General features: G+C 39.4%; 1 protein-coding gene across 1 annotated transcript in view; it reads left to right on the top strand.

Moving 5' to 3' along the window:
- The window catches only part of LOC106918724 (ankyrin repeat- and BTB/POZ domain-containing protein 3-A), a 176770-nt gene that overhangs the window by 116168 nt on the left and 37785 nt on the right, over nt 1–22817 (top strand). The window contains exon 2 of the mRNA XM_014988708.2: nt 1989–2138. Within this exon, the coding sequence (XP_014844194.2) occupies nt 1989–2138 (150 nt within the window). The remainder of the gene's footprint in view (nt 1–1988; nt 2139–22817) is intronic.

Below are 22817 nucleotides of genomic sequence, written 5' to 3'. Positions count from 1 at the left end.
GTCTGTTTTCTAATGTATTAGCAACCGATCATCTTACCGGAGAGGAAATAATTGATTACATGCTCATCTACCTTTAAATTACGAGGCTGAAGTTGGTTTCTGATTGCAGCTTTCGATTCGGGAAATGTCTAAAGGACGATTCCACTAAATTTTTCACTTGACTATTGTTTTATCTACTCTAGTAAAATACTGCAACATCTAGACTCTGTAAACCTGAATTGGATTATTCTGCTGCAATAGCAGAATATTTAAAACCAAGTGTGGAATTTATGAAACCTTTATTTTCGACAAGGTTAAGGTTCTGTGACAAAATCTGACTTCATAAAGCTAAAACTGCATATAACAGCAAATTAATGGAAATTTCAGAGGAGAAAGAGTTCAGTCCTCATTGTGGTCCAGATGCAAAGAGAGATCACCCTTTACTGAAGTTTCATAAATCAGATGAAGGTTTTTCAAATCCCACATTTGGTTTTAAATATTCTGGTTTTAGTTGAGAATAATCCAGTCCAGGTTTGAAAAGTGTAAGTGTTGTAGTTTTGGAATTAGAGCAATTGTAGTGTGGTCCAGATGTGCAAAATTTGGTGAAATCAACCCGTATTGAAGTTTCACAAATCAGATGAATGGTTCACGATTCACAAACTTGGTTTTAAATGTTCTGGCATATGTGCAGAATGATCCAGCCCAGGTTTGAAGAGTCTACATGTTGTAATTTTTTAACTAGAATAGATTAAAGATGATGAAGGTAGTGAAAATTAGGTGGAATCGCCCTTTAGCCATTTCCCGAATTGGAAGCTACAATCGGAAACCAACTTCAGCTTCGTCTTTCATCGCATCAAAATGTTCACATGATTTAAATCTACCTCTGTTTTGTTGAAATACTTCCACTCTTTGGAAACTTTTCACATATTTTTCCCAAGGAATTTATGTTCAGGCACACCCAGATATCAGCTGCGTTGCGCCTCCTGCTTAGCGGTCAAGAAGCAATGGAAAAAGGCTGCTAAAGGAATTATTGGAAGCCCTATATTAAGTAAACCTACCCAAAAATGCTGTGGGAAGAAGGGAGTGGGACTCTGATTGGGGAATACTGGTATTCCCGGGCTGGACACTGTGGGAAGAAAATGCTGTGGGAGGAATTTGAGGCTAAATTCAAGAAAAACTCTGGCTTGTTGCTTTCTGTCCAACTGCATGGGCCTTTTGTCTTCAATTCTGGCGTCAAATATAGACAAATAGACTAAGTTCCCCCATGTTTTAATTACTGTTTGTTGAGAAACGGCTTATCCTGCTGCGCTGGGTCATTAGGATTAGCCCTCAGTGTGGTGTTGCTTTCCGTTCTCCTGCAGGAGGAAAAAAAACTCAATATCCAATCTGTCACAAGCCATTCTGCAGCTAAACAATGCCTGGCTGCAGTAATGGCCTCCTAAATGGATTCATTCTTGTCCACAAACATAATCTGCTGCAACAAAGACGGGAAAAAAAAAAAAAAAACAATACACCTGAGATCATAATATAAAACGAGAAACCGCTCCCACCAAGGTCACACTTTGAATTCACAGAAATAGCAGAGCCTGGTTTGCTTAATTAGACTTCAGGTGATGAATTAAAAAATAGACAACGACGGACGCAAACAAGAATATAAACTCGTATTCGACTTCAGAGGGGATCATTTTTAGCGCTCTGTGGGTTTAACCCTACGCTTTACGTCTAATCATGAAGATAAATGTTTACCCCAAGCTGCAGCTGGAGAAGGAAATAAATGTGCATCTCGGAACTCCCAGCTCTGTTTTTCTACATTTAGCTAAAAGTGCTGATTTGCATTTCTGCGTCTCCTCTGCAGCTTCCATCCCCCTGGTGTTTCGTGATGCCGCCTATATGCAGGGGGGGTGGGGGGGTTAAAAAACAAAAACAAAGTTAGTTTAACTAAATTTCCTCCTCAAATACGAGTTCAGCTGCTTGATGAGCCGTGGCGTCTGTCTCTGTGTTTCTTCCAGGTGTGCTGAGCCTGCCAGAAAGTTTGAACCTGCACCGAGACCAGCAGCGCTCGGGGAGAGGCGGCGAGGGTCACGGATACTCCCAGGCCGAGCTGCGCACCCTGGAGCAGTCGCTGCTGGCAACCCGAGTGGGCAGCATCGCGGAGCTGAGTGAGTGGAGCTTCCTCCTTCTTACACAGCATTAACAAGTTTTGTTTCTTAGAGGAAATGAGTCAGCAGACAGCAGTCAGCGTGGAGAGTCAAATGGAAACTCTCATGGGGGAGTCGGGCTTAGTATTAATTATCATTATAAAGTGAATTCCTCCCGTCTTAAACCGCTCAAACTTTCCTCAATGTGCGAACTAACAAACACTTATTTAGGTACTTACAGTTATCCTCTGTTAGAGAGCTGGAGTGATTGGATTAATCCAGTTAATTGATTAATTTGCTGAAAGGACAAAACCCACAGAGCAAAACTGTACAATGATTAAATACAGCTCTGGAAAAAATAAGAGCCGCTGCAGTGAACTCCATTGGAAACCTCCTGTTTTTTCCACCACATCCTGATTTCTGAACTCTTTCTGAGTTAAAATATCAGTATTGTTGTTTCTAAGTGAATATGAACGTGTTTTCTTTCTTTATTATTTTGACCATTTCTCATTTTCTGCGACTAAATGTGAAATTGTTGCTTTAACTTCATAGAATAAAAGAACAATGTTCATTTTACTCAAACATATAGCTATAAAATGTAAAATTAGAGAAACTGATCGTTTTACGTGGTCTTAATTTTTTCCAGAGCTGTACATTTTGCATTAACATAGAAAAAACAATTTGTAAATATGTTTCACACAAAACTGCTCAAGTGGGATAGTTTTAGCTTTAAATCATATTAAAAATCTCTTTTTCTATCATTTATTAATCAGTTAATCCAAAAAATTATCAACATGTTGAGTCAAGCAGAAAGGGTTGAACTTTTCAAAACGATGTTGGAAATGTTTTTTTTATGCTAGTGATAGAAAATCGTGAATCTTTTTCTGCTCTGGCTTGGAACAAAGAAGTACCGTTGCCTGGCAACCTCTCAGCCAATAGAATGAAAGTGTTTGTTTCCCTCCAGTGGGTGTGCCTGTGTGGCTGCCATTCTATTGGCTGAGAGGTTGCCAGGCAACAGTACTTTTCTGTTCCAAGAGAAGAGGACGTTTTGAGAGAGCACAGTGAGTATTTGACAGAGAGCAGAAGTTTTGACTACAAGTATTACAAGTTTTGAGAATAAAGACATGAAATCCTGATTTCAAACTTAAAATTCCCCCCATTAAAACGTTAAAAAGTTTATTTACAAAGAATGTGCAAATGATAATGATCTTTGTCCAAGAAAGTTCTGGAGATGATTCGGAGAAATACACTACCAAACTCTCATAAAAAGACACTCAACTCACTAAATTATTTTATTCAAAGCTCAATCTGATTGCCTATGAAATTAAATTAAACTATACTTGAAAATGAGAAGAAAATATCAATGTAAAGGAGTTTTTCTTTCCACCTTTTTGTCGTCAGTGGGATGTAATCAGTGAATAGTTTTGTTCGGGAATACGTTGTTCTGATGTAGATAAACATTAGCGATTCAAAATGTCACTGTGCCCCGTTTAAACGACCAAATGCTTCATCACAAGTGAATAAAAAACAAAATCCAGGAGACTGCGTGAACCCTCGATGGCATTTGACGAGCAACAAACTTCCATTGCAGACGTTTAAAGATGAATTTCAATGCTGTTTTTCTCTTTGTTCTTGAAATTTCAAGCGACTTTTTATTCAAAAAGAAGACGCTGGCGAAGCTTTGTAATGACTTTGAGTGCTAAGCTAAACCAGACTGCTTTGTCTATGTAAATGTACTCTTTATTCTGCTTCACAGAGAGCTCAGTCAGTCACTATTTCTCCTTTTTTGGAACGATAACAGTGAATATTTTGGGCAGTTTCTCCTGGGCGTAGGAGTGAACATGGCCGCTCCCTCAGGCTGTCACGGTCGCTCTGCTCGTCTGTCCCCACAACCTCCGACTTCCCTCTGACACTCAGCAGCCAGGATCCTTTGTGCTGCAGCTGGTCCAACACCTGTTCATGATCCGTGCCGGGGGAATCCTTTAAATCCAAGGTCATCGCCTCCGAGGGTTTCAACCTCCACTTGCAGCTTTAACTCTTTGTTTCTCATATTGGAGCCGGCTGTCCCCCAAAGACGTCTGCACGATTTGTGGCGGAGTCCTTGCACATTTATCCAGTTTGCTTTAACCCTAGAGCGCATTGCAGAACCATAAATCATTGCACTTCCACCGGTGAATTCCAGGTCTGTTCTTTGACCTGTGAGCAGTTTGTGAGGCATGATGTCGTTTATCAGGGGAAAAGTACTTTGCTCTAAAAGTCTTGAGTCATCCTCCATTTCTTTTTATTTTGCTCAGAGGCTCTTATAATCCTATAAAGCGGTCTGGAAGAAAAGATCCTCAGACTTTCTGAAGATCCTTCAAAGTTTTTATTGTATATTAGGTTTTATTTTTATTAATTCAGTCCAGTACCTGCTGTATGCTGGCATATTAAGGCCATTACATATATATAAATATATATATGTTTATAAAGGAGGAATAAATTTCCACTAAAAATCTTGTAAATTTTGAGAAATTTTCTAGAAAAAAAAAGAAATTTCAGGGTTTGACAAGTTAAAAATTGCTAGAAAAAAAACATACAGACATATTTATAAAATAAAAAGCAAAAAAATAATAATTTTTAAAAAGTTGTGTAAGACTGAAAAAATGACAATTAGGATGCCTTCCAAAGGTTATAGTGTCATGATGTTTTTCTGTTTAGTTATTTTGGGATTTTCTGTGTTTAGTCCTGTTTCCCTGAGTCTCTTGATTGTTCCCAGGTGAGTCTTGTTCCCTTGATTACCCCCTGTGTATTTAAGTCCACCTGTTGTCTCTGTCTCTTGTCGGATCCTTGTCAAATGTACGTCATATGTCATTTGTCTGCCTGCCACCACAGTCAAACTGTAAAGTCCTGTGTTGGTGTAGTTCTCTTTTTCAGTCCTTAGTTTTTCAGTTGCTACCGGTAATTAGCTGTGTGCTAACTCTCTGCAGTGCTGCCTGTTCTGGACTGTTGAGCTTTCTTCATTAAATCCATCATCATCTTTATCACAGCCTGGGTCTCTGCGTCTCTCCTCGCCACCTCGCAACCACCACACCTGACATATAGGTTATGTATAAATATATACACGCACACATTTCCACTAAAAATCTTGTAAATTTTGAGAAATGTTCTAGAAAAAAAAAGAAGAAATTTCAGGGTTTGAAAAGTAAAAAAAAAATAGCTAGAAATACCTCTGAAATATTTGTTTGTTAGTACCATTGTAGATATATTAAAAAAGGAATAATTTCTACTAAAAATATTGTAAATTTTGAGACCTTTTCTTTAAATAATTAGGAAATTTCTGAGTTTGAAAAGTTAAACTGTACAAGTTCGTATTATATAAACTTCCTTTTTACTAATGAGGTCCAGTTTTTACTCTTCTATTATTTTTATTTGTAACTCCAACTTATATGACAGCATATTAGCATAAATTTGAGAATTCTTCAAAAATATTTTGGAAATTTCTGAGTTAAAGTTAAAATAAAAAAAAAGAAAAGCTGGGAAAGACTGAAAGAAACTATAATTCCTTTCAGAGGTTACAAGACAGTTTGGGGATTTGTCGATGCAGAGAGTTTATCACTCTCATAGTTTATCACCACTGCCAGATCCTATTTTTTAAAAATCATGTTTTGCCTGCAGTAATTTTAGAAACTAAAAATATGTGGAAAAATAATCTGATATTTATTAATTTAACGGGACATCAGCAGCCACTGCTCAGCTGTTTCCAGGCAACTGTAATCATTAATATGTACAAACTAATAATGTGGAGTAGTCACTCAACAGCCTATTAAATACAAGTACAGCTTCAGTAAATCCTGTATAACATGAGAAATCATTTCACTAAACCACATTGCATTTTAATACCTGTATATTTTGGATATTAATCCAATTTCAGAATAATTGGAAAGAAAGATGCCTGGTGATATTAATAAGACTTTTTAGATGCTGTAAATTACAAATCCAGTTTATTGTCAGCATCGCATTAGGCTTTCCTCTGCCTGAGTTAAACATTCACACAAACCAGTGAACACAAACTGCTTGCAAGTGTAAGTTTAGTGGATCTGAGTGGCTTCTGTGGCAACATTTTCTCCTCATGTTGCTTTTTTGTGAACAGATTGATCTTCAGTTAACGAATCACTGAGTAACACGAGTGTGCATCTGCTTAGCAAGTGTACATTATGACTGCATCAAGAGTCCTACTTCCAACATGTTCCTCCATCTGCCTTTCTGCAAAAAAGAGGAAAAATTTACCAAAGCTGATACTTCTGGATTTAAATGAGACCTTTTTTCAAACAGTCGCATCTATTCAACTTTTACCCTTACCTATGTGTCTTTTTAGACTGAAATTGACCAAAATACCCTGTTAAAACAAAGAAAGGGGGAAAAAAAGGAAACAAAAATACGGACAGCGTTTCACCAGGAGGCCTAAAGTGAGGAGCCCAAAGCCCTGGTTGCTCATTTCACTAACGCTGTTCATGTTTACAGGCTCTCCACGAAGGACAAAGGAGAAGCCGAGACACATCAATAAAAAAAGACATCATTTGTTATCATTGTTTCAACCCATTTGATACATTTAACATTTTATTTCTCAGAAGTTTATGGTAAATAATAATAAAAAGAAAAATCTAATTATTTCCACGGAGTGTCCAGCAAGAGGTGCTGTTCTGCTTGTTGCAGTCACATACTGCTGAGTGAGCAGTATGTGACGTAACATCGATGTGCGCATGCGCATTACCGAAAGGTATGCTGGATTTACGGGTACGCTGGATAGTCAGAAAACCTGTTATTGACGTCAATCTGTGACGTGTGATTCGGGCTTTGACTTTGCCACCCGAGGATCACGTGACCAGCTGAGCCAATCAGATTGCCGTAAGTAAAAGCAATAACCTGCTAAGCCAATCACCTGCCTCTGGCAACTCTTCTTCCTCCTCCCCGCAGAGCGCCAGTTTCCTCCCTTACGCTTCCTGCGGGAAGGCTAAAAAGGAAAAGGGCCTACGTTCAAATACTGTATGGAAGTAGGACTGTGACGTCACCTGCATCTGATTGATTCAGCTGGTCACGTGATCCTCGGTTGGCTAAGTCAAAGCCCGAATCATACGTCACCGATGACGTCAATGGCCGACAAAAGCAGAGTCCTTGAATGTAGGTCCTCTGCCATCATTTGGTCATTAGACTTTTTGTCTTTTTGTCTTGCAGGCTGACGTTTGTAAGAACGAACCTGGACAGGAGAGTAGAGGATAGAATAGGTTCTCCTTTCTTTCTTTTACCTCTCTCTCCGTCTATCCCTCTATCTTTTCAGATGGAGGTTTTAGCATAGACTGAAGATGAGGGTTCGTTCACAAGTGTTGGCACGTGAGACGAAAAAGAAAAGTTTTAGTGCTGGGGCCTTTTTATAAGGACTTTGTCTTTAAAGCCCCGTACCTTACGCTTCCTGCGGGAAGGCGCCATTCCTGCGGGAAGGCGCCTCCAGCGGGAAGGAGCCTCCAGCGGGATGGCGTAAGGTATGGGGCTTTAAAGACAAAGTCCTTATAAAACGGCCTCGGCACTTATACCTTTCTTTTTCGTTTCGTGTGCCAACACTTGTGAACGAACCCTCATCTTCAGTCTATGCTAAAACCTCCATCTGAAAAGATAGAGGGATAGACGGAGAAAGAGGTAAAAGACAGAAAGGAGAACCTATTCTATCATCTACTATCCAGTCTGACTGGTTCGTTCTTACAAACGTCAGCCTGCAAGACAAGAATAAAAAAAGTTTAGTCTGAATCTACGTTAAAAGCAGAGTCTTTGAATGACGATTCAAAGACTCTGCTTTTAAGTCTTTGAATGTAGATTCAGACTGCTCGTAAATCCAGCATACCTTGTGGTAATACGCATGCGCACATCAATGTTACGGTTTGTTTTATAAATCCGTCATACCTGTAGAAGTTTCATTTTGTGTGTTTTTGTGATACACCATAAAGTGAGAGATCAGTTACTTAACGAAATCACTTTGCGTTACTGTGCGTTACGATGTTCTTTTCTAATTTAATGTTATTTTCTCTGCGCATCTTTTGGAGCGACCGCCATTATCAGCAGCGCCAGAAATGTAAACAAGGGATGAGCATTTCGTTGTTGGAAAAACAGGAACTATTTTGTGTTTCTGTCGCGAAGCCCGATTATTATAAGCGGTTTTGGGCTTGTTTTGTTTCCAAAGTCGCTTGCAAATTTAATGAATCGCGGGTTGCGCTGTTTGGGGCTCGTTTTTGAACGTGAAGTTACTCAATTGGAAATAAGCAGAGACTCAAAACAAATCCCAGAATGTGTCTGTCATCCTAGTCGTTTACGTCAGACTTTCTCTGTCCATCATTTCCCGGATGATCCGTCCCGCTGTGTCGTTGTTAATGTGAAGTTCATATATTTGCTATGAATGACGTCGAGCTTCGCGTTGCGCTCCAGAAAACTGCAAACATCGAGACTAATATGAACAGCGCTATAAACGTGAAAACAGCCACAAATGGACGTCCGCAAAGCTGTGCAACTAAACGCCATTATAATAACAATATGTATGGTTGTTTTAGAACAACATAAGAACACTAGACGTGACTGCACAAAGGAATGTTCATTTTATGATGCTATGATTTCAAGAATTTGCAATAAAGACACAGAGTTTGGGGAAGAAGACGGCGGTTGCTCATTTCACTAACGCTGTTCATGTTTACAGGCTCTCCACGAAGGACAAAGGAGAAGCAGACACATCAATAAAAAAACATCATTTGTTATCATTGTTTCAACCCATTTGAGACATGTAACATTTTATTTCTCAGAAGTTTATGGTAAATAATAATAAAAAGAAAAATCTAGTTATTTCCACGCAGTGTCCAGCAAGAGGTGCTGTTCTGCTTGTTGCCCATCAGCTTCGATCAGCATCCAGCGTTATTCATGTGCTATTTTTAGGACATATTCCGTGCATTTTTCTGAACGGGACTAATGTCTTGTTTACAGTATGGTAACGATACTGGAAACAGCAAAAGCCATTTATGTTAATATGTTTGATTAACATAGCAGCTTAATTAAATAAAATTTACCGTAAATCTCTGAGAAATAAAACACACAAAATGAAACTTCTACAGGTATGACGGATTTATAAGAAATATGCTGAGTGAGCAGTATGTGACGTAACATCGATGTGCGCATGCGCATTACCGTAAAGTATGCTGGATTTACGGGTACGCTGGATAGTCAGAACACCTGTTATTGACGTCAATCTGTGATGTGTGATTCGGGCTTTGACTTTGCCACCCGAGGATCACGTGACCAGCTGAGCCAATCAGATTGCCGTAAGTAAAAGCAATAACCTGCTAAGCCAATCACCTGCCTCTGGCAACTCTTCTTCCTCCTCCCCGCAGAGCGCCAGTTTGCGGGAAGGCTAAAAAGGAAAAGGGCCTACGTTCAAATACTGTATGGAAGTAGGACTGTGACGTCACCTGCATCTGATTGATTCAGCTGGTCACGTGATCCTCGGTTGGCTAAGTCAAAGCCCGAATCATACGTCACCGATGACGTCAATGACCGACAGAAGCAGAGTCCTTGAATGTAGGTCCTCTGCCATCATTTGGTCATTAGACTTTTTGTCTTTTTGTCTTGCAGGCTGACGTTTGTAAGAACGAACCTGGACAGGATAGTAGAGGATAGAATAGGTTCTCCTTTCTTTCTTTTACCTCTCTCTCCGTCTATCCCTCTATCTTTTCAGATGGAGGTTTTAGCATAGACTGAAGATGAGGGTTCGTTCACAAGTGTTGGCACGTGAGACGAAAAAGAAAAGTTTTAGTGCTGGGGCCTTTTTAAGGACTTTGTCTTTAAAGCCCCGTACCTTACGCTTCCTGCGGGAAGGCGCCATTCCAGCGGGAAGGCGCCTCCAGCGGGAAGGAGCCTCCAGCGGGAAGGCGTAAGGTATGGGGCTTTAAAGACAAAGTCCTTATAAAACGGCCTCGGCACTTATACCTTTCTTTTTCGTTTCGTGTGCCAACACTTGTGAACGAACCCTCATCTTCAGTCTATGCTAAAACCTCCATCTGAAAAGATAGAGGGTTAAACGGAGAAAGAGGTACAAGACAGAAAGGAAAACCTATTCTATCATCTACTATCCAGTCTGACTGGTTCGTTCTTACAAACGTCAGCCTGCAAGACAAGAATAAAAAAAGTTTAGTCTGAATCTACGTTAAAAGCAGAGTCTTTGAATGACGATTCAAAGACTCTGCTTTTAAGTCTTTGAATGTAGATTCAGACTGCTCGTAAATCCAGCATACCTTGTGGTAATACGCATGCGCACATCAATGTTACGGTTTGTTTTATAAATCCGTCATACCTGTAGAAGTTTCATTTTGTGTGTTTTTGTGATACACCATAAAGTGAGAGATTACAGTTACTTAACGAAATCACTTTGCGTTACTGTGCGTTACGATGTTCTTTTCTAATTTAATGTTATTTTCTCTGCGCATCTTTTGGAGCGACCGCCGTTTATATGCGACATTATCAGCAGCGCCAGAAATGTAAACAAGGGATGAGCATTTCGTTGTTGGAAAAACAGGAACTATTTTGTGTTTCTGTCGCGAAGCCCGATTATTATAAGCGGTTTTGGGCTTGTTTTGTTTCCAAAGTCGCTTGCAAATTTAATGAATCGCGGGTTGCGCTGTTTGGGGCTCGTTTTTGAACGTGAAGTTACTCAATTGGAAATAAGCAGAGACTCAAAACAAATCCCAGAATGTGTCTGTCATCCTGGTCGTTTACGTCAGACTTTCTCTGTCCATCATTTCCCGGATGATCCGTCCCGCTGTGTCGTTGTTAATGTGAAGTTCATATATTTGCTATGAATGACGTCGAGCTTCGCGTTGCGCTCCAGAAAACTGCAAACATCGAGACTAATATGAACAGCGCAATAAACGTGAAAACAGCCACAAATGGACGTGTCCGCAAAGCTGTGCAACTAAACGCCATTATAATAACAATATGTATGGTTGTTTTAGAACAACATAAGAACACTAGACGTGACTGCACAAAGGAATGTGCATTTTATGATGCTATGATTTCGAGAATTTGCAATAAAGACAGAGTTTGGGGAAGAAGACGGCGGTTGCTCATTTCACTAACGCTGTTCATGTTTACAGGCTCTCCACGAAGGACAAAGGAGAAGCAGACACATCAATAAAAAAACATCATTTGTTATCATTGTTTCAACCCATTTGAGACATGTAACATTTTATTTCTCAGAAGTTTATGGTAAATAATAATAAAAAGAAAAATCTAGTTATTTCCACGCAGTGTCCAGCAAGAGGTGCTGTTCTGCTTGTTGCCCATCAGCTTCGATCAGCATCCAGCGTTATTCATGTGCTATTTTTAGGACATATTCCGTGCAGTTTTCTGAACGGGACTAATGTCTTGTTTACAGTATGGTAACGATACTGGAAACAGCAAAAGCCATTTATGTTAATATGTTTGATTAACATAGCAGCTTAATTAAATAAAATTTACCATAAATCTCTGAGAAATAAAACACACAAAATGAAACTTCTACAGGTATGACGGATTTATAAGAAATATGCTGAGTGAGCAGTATGTGACGTAACATCGATGTGCGCATGCGCATTACCGAAAGGTATGCTGGATTTACGGGTACGCTGGATAGTCAGAACACCTGTTATTGACGTCAATCTGTGACGTGTGATTCGGGCTTTGACTTTGCCACCCGAGGATCACGTGACCAGCTGAGCCAATCAGATTGCCGTAAGTAAAAGCAATAACCTGCTAAGCCAATCACCTGCCTCTGGCAACTCTTCTTCCTCCTCCCCGCAGAGCGCCAGTTTGCGGGAAGGCTAAAAAGGAAAAGGGCCTACGTTCAAATACTGTATGGAAGTAGGACTGTGACGTCACCTGCATCTGATTGATTCAGCTGGTCACGTGATCCTCGGTTGGCTAAGTCAAAGCCCGAATCATACGTCACCGATGACGTCAATGACCGACAGAAGCAGAGTCCTTGAATGTAGGTCCTCTGCCATCATTTGGTCACTAGACTTTTTGTCTTTTTGTCTTGCAGGCTGACGTTTGTAAGAACGAACCTGGACAGGATAGTAGAGGATAGAATAGGTTCTCCTTTCTTTCTTTTACCTCTCTCTCCGTCTATCCCTCTATCTTTTCAGATGGAGGTTTTAGCATAGACTGAAGATGAGGGTTCGTTCACAAGTGTTGGCACGTGAGACGAAAAAGAAAAGTTTTAGTGCTGGGGCCTTTTTAAGGACTTTGTCTTTAAAGCCCCGTACCTTACGCTTCCTGCGGGAAGGCGCCATTCCTGCGGGAAGGCGCCTCCAGCGGGAAGGAGCCTCCAGCGGGAAGGCGTAAGGTATGGGGCTTTAAAGACAAACTCTTTATAAAACGGCCTCGGCACTTATACCTTTCTTTTTCGTTTCCTGTGCCAACACTTGTGAACGAACCCTCATCTTCAGTCTATGCTAAAACCTCCATCTGAAAAGATAGAGGGATAGACGGAGAAAGAGGTAAAAGACAGAAAGGAGAACCTATTCTATCATCTACTATCCAGTCTGACTGGTTCGTTCTTACAAACGTCAGCCTGCAAGACAAGAATAAAAAAAGTTTAGTCTGAATCTACGTTAAAAGCAGAGTCTTTGAATGACGATTCAAAGACTCTGCTTTTAAGTCTTTGAATGTAGATTCAGACTGCTCGTAAATCCAGCATACCTTGTGGTAATGCGCATGCGCACATCAATGTTACGGTTTGTTTTATAAATCCGTCATACCTGTAGAAGTTTCATTTTGTGTGTTTTTGTGATACACCATAAAGTGAGAGATTACAGTTACTTAACGAAATCACTTTGCGTTACTGTGCGTTACGATGTTCTTTTCTAATTTAATGTTATTTTCTCTGCGCATCTTTTGGAGCGACCGCCGTTTATATGCGACATTATCAGCAGCGCCAGAAATGTAAACAAGGGATGAGGATTTCGTTGTTGGAAAAACAGGAACTATTTTGTGTTTCTCTCGCAAAGCCCGATTATTATAAGCGGTTTTGGGCTTGTTTTGTTTCCAAAGTCGCTTGCAAATTTAATGAATCGCGGGTTGCGCTGTTTGGGGCTCGTTTTTGAACGTGAAGTTACTCAATTGGAAATAAGCAGAGACTCAAAACAAATCCCAGAATGTGTCTGTCATCCTGGTCGTTTACGTCAGACTTTCTCTGTCCATCATTTCCCGGATGATCCGTCCCGCTGTGTCGTTGTTAATGTGAAGTTCATATATTTGCTATGAATGACGTCGAGCTTCGCGTTGCGCTCCAGAAAACTGCAAACATCGAGACTAATATGAACAGCGCAATAAACGTGAAAACAGCCACAAATGGACGTCCGTAAAGCTGTGCAACTAAACTCCATTAAAATAACAATGTGTATGGTTGTTTTAGAACAACATAAGAACACTAGACGTGACTGCACAAAGGAATGTGCATTTTATGATGCTATGATTTCAAGAATTTGCAATAAAGACACAGAGTTTGGGGAAGAAGACGGCGGTTGCTCATTTCATTAACGCTGTTCATGTTTACAGGCTCTCCACGAAGGACAAAGGAGAAGCAGACACATCAATAAAAAAAGACATCATTTGTTATCATTGTTTCAACCCATTTGAGACATGTAACATTTTATTTCTCAGAAGTTTATGGTAAATAATAATAAAAAGAAAAATCTAGTTATTTCCACGCAGTGTCCAGCAAGAGGTGCTGTTCTGCTTGTTGCCCATCAGCTTCGATCAGCATCCAGCGTTATTCATGTGCTATTTTTAGGACATATTCCGTGCAGTTTTCTGAACGGGACTAATGTCTTGTTTACAGTATGGTAGCGATACTGGAAACAGCAAAAGCCATTTATGTTAATATGTTTGATTAACATAGCAGCTTAATTAAATAAAATTTACCATAAATCTCTGAGAAATAAAACACACAAAATGAAACTTCTACAGGTATGACGGATTTATAAGAAATATGCTGAGTGAGCAGTATGTGACGTAACATCGATGTGCGCATGCGCATTACCGTAAGGTATGCTGGATTTACGGGTACGCTGGATAGTCAGAACACCTGTTATTGACGTCAATCTGTGACGTGTGATTCGGGCTTTGACTTTGCCACCCGAGGATCACGTGACCAGCTGAGCCAATCAGATTGCCGTAAGTAAAAGCAATAAATTGCTAAGCCAATCACCTGCCTCTGGCAACTCTTCTTCCTCCTCCCCGCAGAGCGCCAGTTTGCGGGAAGGCTAAAAAGGAAAAGGGCCTACGTTCAAATACTGTATGGAAGTAGGACTGTGACGTCACCTGCATCTGATTGATTCAGCTGGTCACGTGATCCTCGGTTGGCTAAGTCAAAGCCCGAATCATACGTCACCGATGACGTCAATGACCGACAGAAGCAGAGTCCTTGAATGTAGGTCCTCTGCCATCATTTGGTCACTAGACTTTTTGTCTTTTTGTCTTGCAGGCTGACGTTTGTAAGAACGAACCTGGACAGGATAGTAGAGGATAGAATAGGTTCTCCTTTCTTTCTTTTACCTCTCTCTCCGTCTATCCCTCTATCTTTTCAGATGGAGGTTTTAGCATAGACTGAAGATGAGGGTTCGTTCACAAGTGTTGGCACGTGAGACGAAAAAGAAAAGTTTTAGTGCTGGGGCCTTTTTAAGGACTTTGTCTTTAAAGCCCCGTACCTTACGCTTCCTGCGGGAAGGCGCCATTCCTGCGGGAAGGCGCCTCCAGCGGGAAGGAGCCTCCAGCGGGAAGGCGTAAGGTATGGGGCTTTAAAGACAAACTCTTTATAAAACGGCCTCGGCACTTATACCTTTCTTTTTCGTTTCCTGTGCCAACACTTGTGAACGAACCCTCATCTTCAGTCTATGCTAAAACCTCCATCTGAAAAGATAGAGGGATAGACGGAGAAAGAGGTAAAAGACAGAAAGGAAAACCTATTCTATCATCTACTATCCAGTCTGACTGGTTCATTCTTACAAACGTCAGCCTGCAAGACAAGAATAAAAAAAGTTTAGTCTGAATCTACGTTAAAAGCAGAGTCTTTGAATGACGATTCAAAGACTCTGCTTTTAAGTCTTTGAATGTAGATTCAGACTGCTCGTAAATCCAGCATACCTTGTGGTAATGCGCATGCGCACATCAATGTTACGGTTTGTTTTATAAATCCGTCATACCTGTAGAAGTTTCATTTTGTGTGTTTTTGTGATACACCATAAAGTGAGAGATTACAGTTACTTAACGAAATCACTTTGCGTTACGATGTTCTTTTCTAATTTAATGTTATTTTCTCTGCGCATCTTTTGGAGCGACCGCCGTTTATATGCGACATTATCAGCAGCGCCAGAAATGTAAACAAGGGATGAGCATTTCGTTGTTGGAAAAACAGGAACTATTTTGTGTTTCTGTCGCGAAGCCCGATTATTATAAGCGGTTTTGGGCTTGTTTTGTTTCCAAAGTCGCTTGCAAATTTAATGAATCGCGGCCCCAGCTCAGCGTAACTCATGTTGCCAAGCAACCGTGACAGCGCGAGGCAGAGAGCGGAGAAGAAAAAGAAAAAAACAACGGAGCCGAAATTTGTTTTTCAGTCATGTATTACTGATTTCTATATTATTCTTCACTTTTTATAGTAAATGATGTTCCATAGTAAAAAGGAAATCTCTTAGTTTGATTCTAAAATCTTCAAATGTGTATTGAACTTTTCTACAAGGAATACAAATTATTCATTTACAAATATAAAACTCTCCACATCGCAGATAGGACATTACGGTTAAATAAACTTATTATGTTTGAAGGCTTAACTTTAATTAATCAATCAAACCGATATACTCTGCTTTGAAATACTTTATAAACCAAACATTTTCAACCAGACCTTTCTGAATAATATCGGTGTTTAACTCCCACTCATTGGGGAAAGCTAGCGGGAGTTTTTATAACAATGTGCCAGGAGTTAGGCGTTTTCTCTCGGTATACCGAGCAGATATTTGAGATTTACACACTTACATTCTCGCCTAAAAACGTTGTACCAAATCACGTTGTGTCATTTAAAGTGTTATAAAGCTAAATCATTTGTCGCTATTCACCGCCATTGACGGTCTGCCTGAACGCCCAGTTGGAACCCGCAATGAATTATGGGATATCGTGGGCCGTGAAGGATACACCGGACCCATCCTTCAAATCTGGGGAAAAGAAGGACGCATTTGAAGGATGCATTTGCATTTGAAGGAGTCTTTGTCGCCACGCTATGACGTAATCGGCCTACAAATACGTCCTTCGAAGGATGCAGACCCTGAATTCGGACACAGCTAATATAACGAGCTAAAACGTTACGGTGCTTTGCTACACTATGTCAGCTAGACAACAAGGTGAGTAAAAAAGTCTTAATTAAGAAAAAAATAGCGAGGGAGAGGGAAGTAGTTCAGTTACGCTTGTTTGACAGGCGTTTAAATTAGCTAATCAACTGACGTACTGTTAGCTTAGCTAATAGCGGCGGTAGCTAATCTACCACAGGTGTCAGTTATTAATAATCGACACATAAACATCAAGCCTAAAAACATATGCCTCTGTGACAAACTGAATGTTCTGTTCTCTGTGTGAGAAATGTTTTGGGGGCGGAGGGAGCGGTTGGCCGTTGAATCCTGAAAAGTATTGTGGCGCTGTTGTCAGTTGCTATGGTAACGAGACTGCATACATATTGTACAGAGAAAAAAAAAAGTGGTTTTGAGTTGTTCTTTAGCGGTTTTCCTGCGTTATTTCCCACTTTGCTGAGGCGCAGTGCACTAAATTAATATCTACATCTCCAGATTTTATTTAGTTCTACCGCGGCAGCGCGAATCGTTTTTAATTTGCGCTCCAGAATTGTGCGCATGCGCAAAATTTCCGGATATAAACAATAACATGCAGGCGGGCCATAAGGTAAACAAATCATGCAGATTAATTTCGCCAAGACTGATATTTACAGATACTTATTACCAAAAATAATTTATTTGAAGATTAGAACATCCCATCCGACCAATAACGGAAATTAAATAGAAAGTATGTTTAATATCTGCTTAAAGGTTATTTTCAAACTGTACTTTAATCAAAATTCAAGGGTGTTGTTTCTTGTACAAAGTTAGATCTTGCAACACAACAGCTATATTCATTTTGCCCAAAAAAAACTTGTTAAAAACACTAAAAAAAATAAAATTAACAGCAATTTATAGGCATTTGGGAAAAACTACAACTTTAAAAAGGTATAGGCAATATGAAAGCAGTCTAAAGATGTTATGCTTAGTAAATTTTGCTATAAAAAAAAATAGTGTGCCTGCTCAGATAAACTGCAGTGATACATAATTCATTCCTGGTATGGAGTTCCTGAACCATCAGTCTTCCCCTGTCGCAGGTGAAATATGGTCCAGAGCAGCAAAGATGAGATATAAGATGGCAATTTTCCTCCCGGAGCACTGTGGATAAATAAATACTTGCTGTTATTACATCTCTCAGACAGATATAAAGTAGTGTGGTGCCTATTTAATGGTGAAATGTGTCCTCTTCAAACACAGGATGGAAAAAAAAGGTAACTGTCTGGCAAAATATAACATGGCCTTCTTTTTTTTTTTTTTTGCTCTAAAAAGCACAAAGGAAGAGATGCCAGGTTGCTTTAAATAGACTGACTTTATAGTTTTGTTTTTGTTGGCATAATCAAAATACAAGTATGAAAGTTACAGCTCCAAATGAGGAGGGAACAGTCGGATCTTCCTGTACTCTTAAATAATTTAAACAGCCTGATGTTAACTTATTATTCAAACGGCCTGAGGATGCACATCCAATAATTTAAAGACATCATTAAGACTCGCCTAATAATTACTATTGAGATAATGAATATTCCTGGCTTCCTCCGGATCTACTTGTTAAATTGCTGAAAAAAAATAATAGTAGTAACAGCAATGTTCTAAAAGTTGTGCCCATTAAAATTTTCCAACTGATGCTTCTTTAATCTGTGACAAAACTTCTTGAAACCTCCTTATACCAGCCAATATTGTCATGTTTCCACCCTTGAAAAATGAGAACCTCCAACCTAAATCTGCAAAGTCTGCTATTTTTTTGTATGATTTAATGTAACTTTCTGCTTCAGACTGACTCCTCCACAACAGCAGTTCAATAAAAGTTCAGTTGAAACTCAATCCCTAGAGATGATTAGGTGGTTATTATATTTCAGCATTCTTTTTAGCAGCTATCGTTCTTATTTTACTTACACTGTGACAACTATTCAACCTTTTTTAGTGGGAATATTTAATACTTTAACATAATGAATTACTTTCTCTCTAAGCTCCTTAAAGTATAAATGGCAAAAATTCTTATTTATAATAAAAATTGTTGATTATTCTTCTAATAATTGTGAACGATTAGTTCCCAATCTGATATTTTCTCATACCTTATCATATCTAAGGATGTTTTCTTTTTCCATTTTTTGTTTTAATTTGATGCAGGAACTTTAAGATATGTTTTCTCTTTTTTTAAATTCTTTTCATCTTTGTGATTTCTTTTCTTTCGGTAACTGCAGAAGTTGTTGTAAAAACCTGAGTGAAGTTGGCCACCCAGCTTCTTCAAATTAGACAAAAATGGTGTCAAACGTTAAATTTTTGTTTGTGCCGCTGTCATTTTAAAGATATTAAGAAATGTTTCCAGAGGTCATGAAAGGTCAACCAAACCCCTCACCCTCTACAAATCAGACAAAATTGGTGTCAAATAAACTCGGCTACGTTTGTGCAGCAAAAACTTTTTGTTTGTGCTGCTTTGGCTTTGAAGATATTTATAAAGTTTAAAGGACAAAAGCTCAACCAGCCCACACTTTTACAAAATCATTCATAAAGTTTAAGCAGCACAAATGTAGTCAAGTTGATTGACACCAATTTTATCTGGTTTGAAGAAAATGGGCAGGGGCTGGTTGACCTTTCGTGACATCTGGAAACATTTCTTATTATCTTTGAAAATGTTTGCCACCATTTTTGTCTGATTTGAAGAAGGTGGGGGGTAACTTCACTCAGGTAAGAGCTATTTGCTTTGTGAATTAGATGCTGTGCAAGATATTTGTGAACAACTAAAAAGTAGGATGGATCAGGAGCTTTGAGAAGCATATTTGTGAAAACTGCAGCGTGTGCCTGTGTGTGAGTCATCGAGTAAGTTTCCTGTTGTTAGAAAACTGCTCAGGTCTAAAGTGTAAGCGTGAAACTGCAAGGAGAGAAAAAAATCTGACCACAATTGCTCAGAAATGATTCGGAATGGATCCAGCTTTTATCAAGCATTTTGATACTCGATAAGAGCTGGATCCAGTCGGGCTCTGATTTACAGTAATTACTCAGAATAATTGCTCATAATAAGGAACCGTTTGTGAAAACGCGGCGTGATCCAGCTGCAGAAAAGGCCTGGAACAAATAAGCAGCAGGAAGCAGGTGTTTGATCATCAGACACTCGGAAAGCTGAATTGTTTTCACCAAAATCGTTTCTAACTTATTAGCTCAAAATCTGAACTATAAACAGGGCGGCTTAAAAGTAAAGCAGCCTCACAGAGCTGATTGCCGGGGCAATTTCACGCTCGACTTGTTTGGTAATTAACGGATAATAGAAGAGGCTGTTGAAGAAGAGCATTCATCACTATGTCCATAATTTGATTCCCTTAGAAGTGGGAAAGCTAAGTGTTTTATCTCTGAGGCCAACATTATATCTCCTCTTATCTTATGCTTACATTTGTTCTGTTTTCGCCATAGCGGCATAAAGATGCTGGCGTCTGAGCTATTCTTTCAGGACTTTTTTTGCTTTCTCTTCAGCTACGTGCCTTGCTCTGTGTGGCATAAACGATCCAGGCGTGTTGAACTGACATATTGTGACCAGCTGGAACATTGAACCTTTCAGATACAATCAGGTTTCTGTCAAAAAATGATGTATTAATACAGTCCAGGGCTGTGCTAATGAGGCTCTCCTGTTGCTGCAGTTCCTGCTTCACAGAAATTATTCTTAATGCTGTGCAATGTAGCTAAGACTCTTATTCATTATTTCACCGCATAATTCTGGTTTCTTGATGTTTTTTGAGATAGATTCACCCGTAAAAGCACAAACGTGGAAAAACAAGTGGCTTTGATTGTGAGAAATGCAGAAACTGGGTCACAGCCTGTCGCAATAAACAATAATTAAATAAATTGCGCAATAAATTAAAAGAAACTCAATCATTTTCATTTGCTTTACTTATTGCTTTTCTGTTTTCTCTCTCTTTTTACCAAAAACTGAATGATAAAAGTATTCAGTGTGGTTCTTTGGTTTCAACTATCCCTTTTTTTTGAAAGATAATTTTGTTTTCAGAGACTTCATGATTCATTTTATTTGTTGTTTCTGTAGTTTTTTCATTTATTTCGAATATTTTAAATGTCTTCTAGTTCAAGTGTTTAAATGTTCATTAGATTTTAAAGTTTATTGATTTTTCAGGATATGATCATGCGTTATTATTTTGTGTTAATTTACACCAAACATGCAACAACTGAAGCAAATTACTCTGAAAAACTAGTTTTTAACTGATTTAAATAAGCAACATCCATCCAATTTCTCAGGTTTTTACTACAAGCTGGGTTTGAATTATTTTATTACAGATTGATATATGTGGTGTGGATGTGACCTGACATATTTTTCTCCTCGTCTTTGATCAGTTCTGCGCTTCATGTGACTTGACAGAAAAAACGTGGTTTGGTTCTGCTTGGCTGTATTAGTGGAGTTGCATCAGCATGTCTGAAATAAGAAGGTCTGCTGTGTGAGAATAACGATGCTAATCAAACAGATGAAACTGGTGAAAAAACTTAGAAAACTGCAGGTATCCAAAAACAAAAATAGAGCTCCAAAGCAAATCCATCTGTTTTCGTTTTATATTTAGCTCAGTGTTTTGACTTTATCCTTCTTTCGTGCCTCAGCTTGATAACGTAGATGTTAAACATTTCAATATTTGCAGGAAGATTATCTTTCAAATTTACACCCGTACCGGAGCTTCAGGGCCTTGAATACAAAAGAAGTATAATTAAGACTTACTTTTTACAGCATTTCTGCAAAATTTCATTAACATCTCAGCTTTTTATTGCTGCGACTCAGACGTCTTCCCATCCTCTCTGCTCCATTATCCCTCTCTCACTGTGTGAAGATGGGATAATGGGATAGCTTTGCACACAGGAGGAGGTGTTACATTTCATCTCCAGTCCATCAGAGGTTGAATCATTTTTCATTTTATTAGAGTTAAAATACTTTTTCCCACTTTGCTATACATCATCATTCCTAATCTTTCACAGTCTGACCCATTTCTCTGCCCAGGTGAGGATGGAGCGATGGGGGAGGGCAGAGAAACACAAAATGAGTCAGTACATCTCTGTTAAGTTGTTAAAAGCTCATAGAAACCATAATGCTCTTAGTAAACAACATGAAACAGGGTGCGATGAGGCGGCATCTCTGTGATTTGGGGCTTTTAAGTTTAAAAACAGGCACTGTGCCCACTGCAGCACTTTAGCTGGTGATGATAAAACCACCCTGGAGTCTTTTTCAGTCTCTTCATAATGGACAGCTCAATCTTTTTTGGGGGGCCGCCTGTCATTTCGCTTCACTTTGCGTAGCTTCTCTGCCCTCCTACAAGTCTGCCGTGCCATCCACCCAACGTATGTCTCACCAACTTAGAGTTAATATTTTCTAAAAAGAAATGTTCACTGAGCTTTAACTCCGGGCGAGTGCCATTTTCTCTCTCTGTCTACCGAAACCGGCATGCTGACAACACAACTCCACCTCACAGTCCATGTCTGGTTCACACTCATCCATCCAAACCAAATCAAGGAAAGTCTTATCTTGTATTTTGCAGTAATCAAATCTCATTGGAGTTATTATTAGATGGTGGGTTAGCATTTCCTGATGTGAGAAAGAAAGAAATCAGTGTGTTAGTGGACTCTCTGACCCTTTTAGGTACAACTAACATAGCTAATAATTGGGTTGTTGCTTCAGAACATCTTGAAATCTTCATAACATGGATTCATCCTGCTTCCAGATAACATTCTTGGAGACTTTAATCTGTATTGATATGATGGCATCACGTAGTTTGTCTGAAATAACAATGTCAGTCAAACTGAATCATTTTGAGCCCTGAAGTTTTTGGAGTTTAATTATAGTCAGATGAAGCCTATTTTATGCTAAAAAGACCTGCCATACATGGCCTAGAGACCGCGGTAGCAAGCCGGATAAAAAAAGAAAAGAAAGAGAGAAAACTGGTCCTTGTTGCCCAAATGTCTGACCGACCCACTGGGGAATGTCCCGGTACTCCCGATTAGCCAATACATAGTAGGCCTGATACATAGTAAGAAGCTCTTTAGAAACAATCTTCGCATTACTGCAGAAGCCAACGTCTTCCTTGTCTCTATTCTTGGGGGTTCAGCCAATCAGCATCAAGGAAAATGAATGCTGCTTCTGGATTGGCTGTTTTGCAACTGCTAGCAAATAGTGAGTAAAGTAGCATTGTGCCAAGGTGTTTCAGATTCCCAAACTGCATATTTGGAAAAATCTGTTGCAAATAGACTCAGGGATGCAGTAAGTTGAACTTGTTGTTGTAGTCAAGAAGCAATTTCTGACATGTTT

This window comes from Poecilia mexicana, unplaced genomic scaffold (genome assembly GCF_051168715.1).
Source record: "Poecilia mexicana isolate PSO_F unplaced genomic scaffold, ASM5116871v1 scaffold_23, whole genome shotgun sequence".
In the NCBI taxonomy this organism is placed as follows: domain Eukaryota; kingdom Metazoa; phylum Chordata; class Actinopteri; order Cyprinodontiformes; family Poeciliidae; genus Poecilia; species Poecilia mexicana.
Note: the sequence above shows the minus strand (reverse complement) of the source record. Positions and strands in the feature narration are given on the sequence as shown.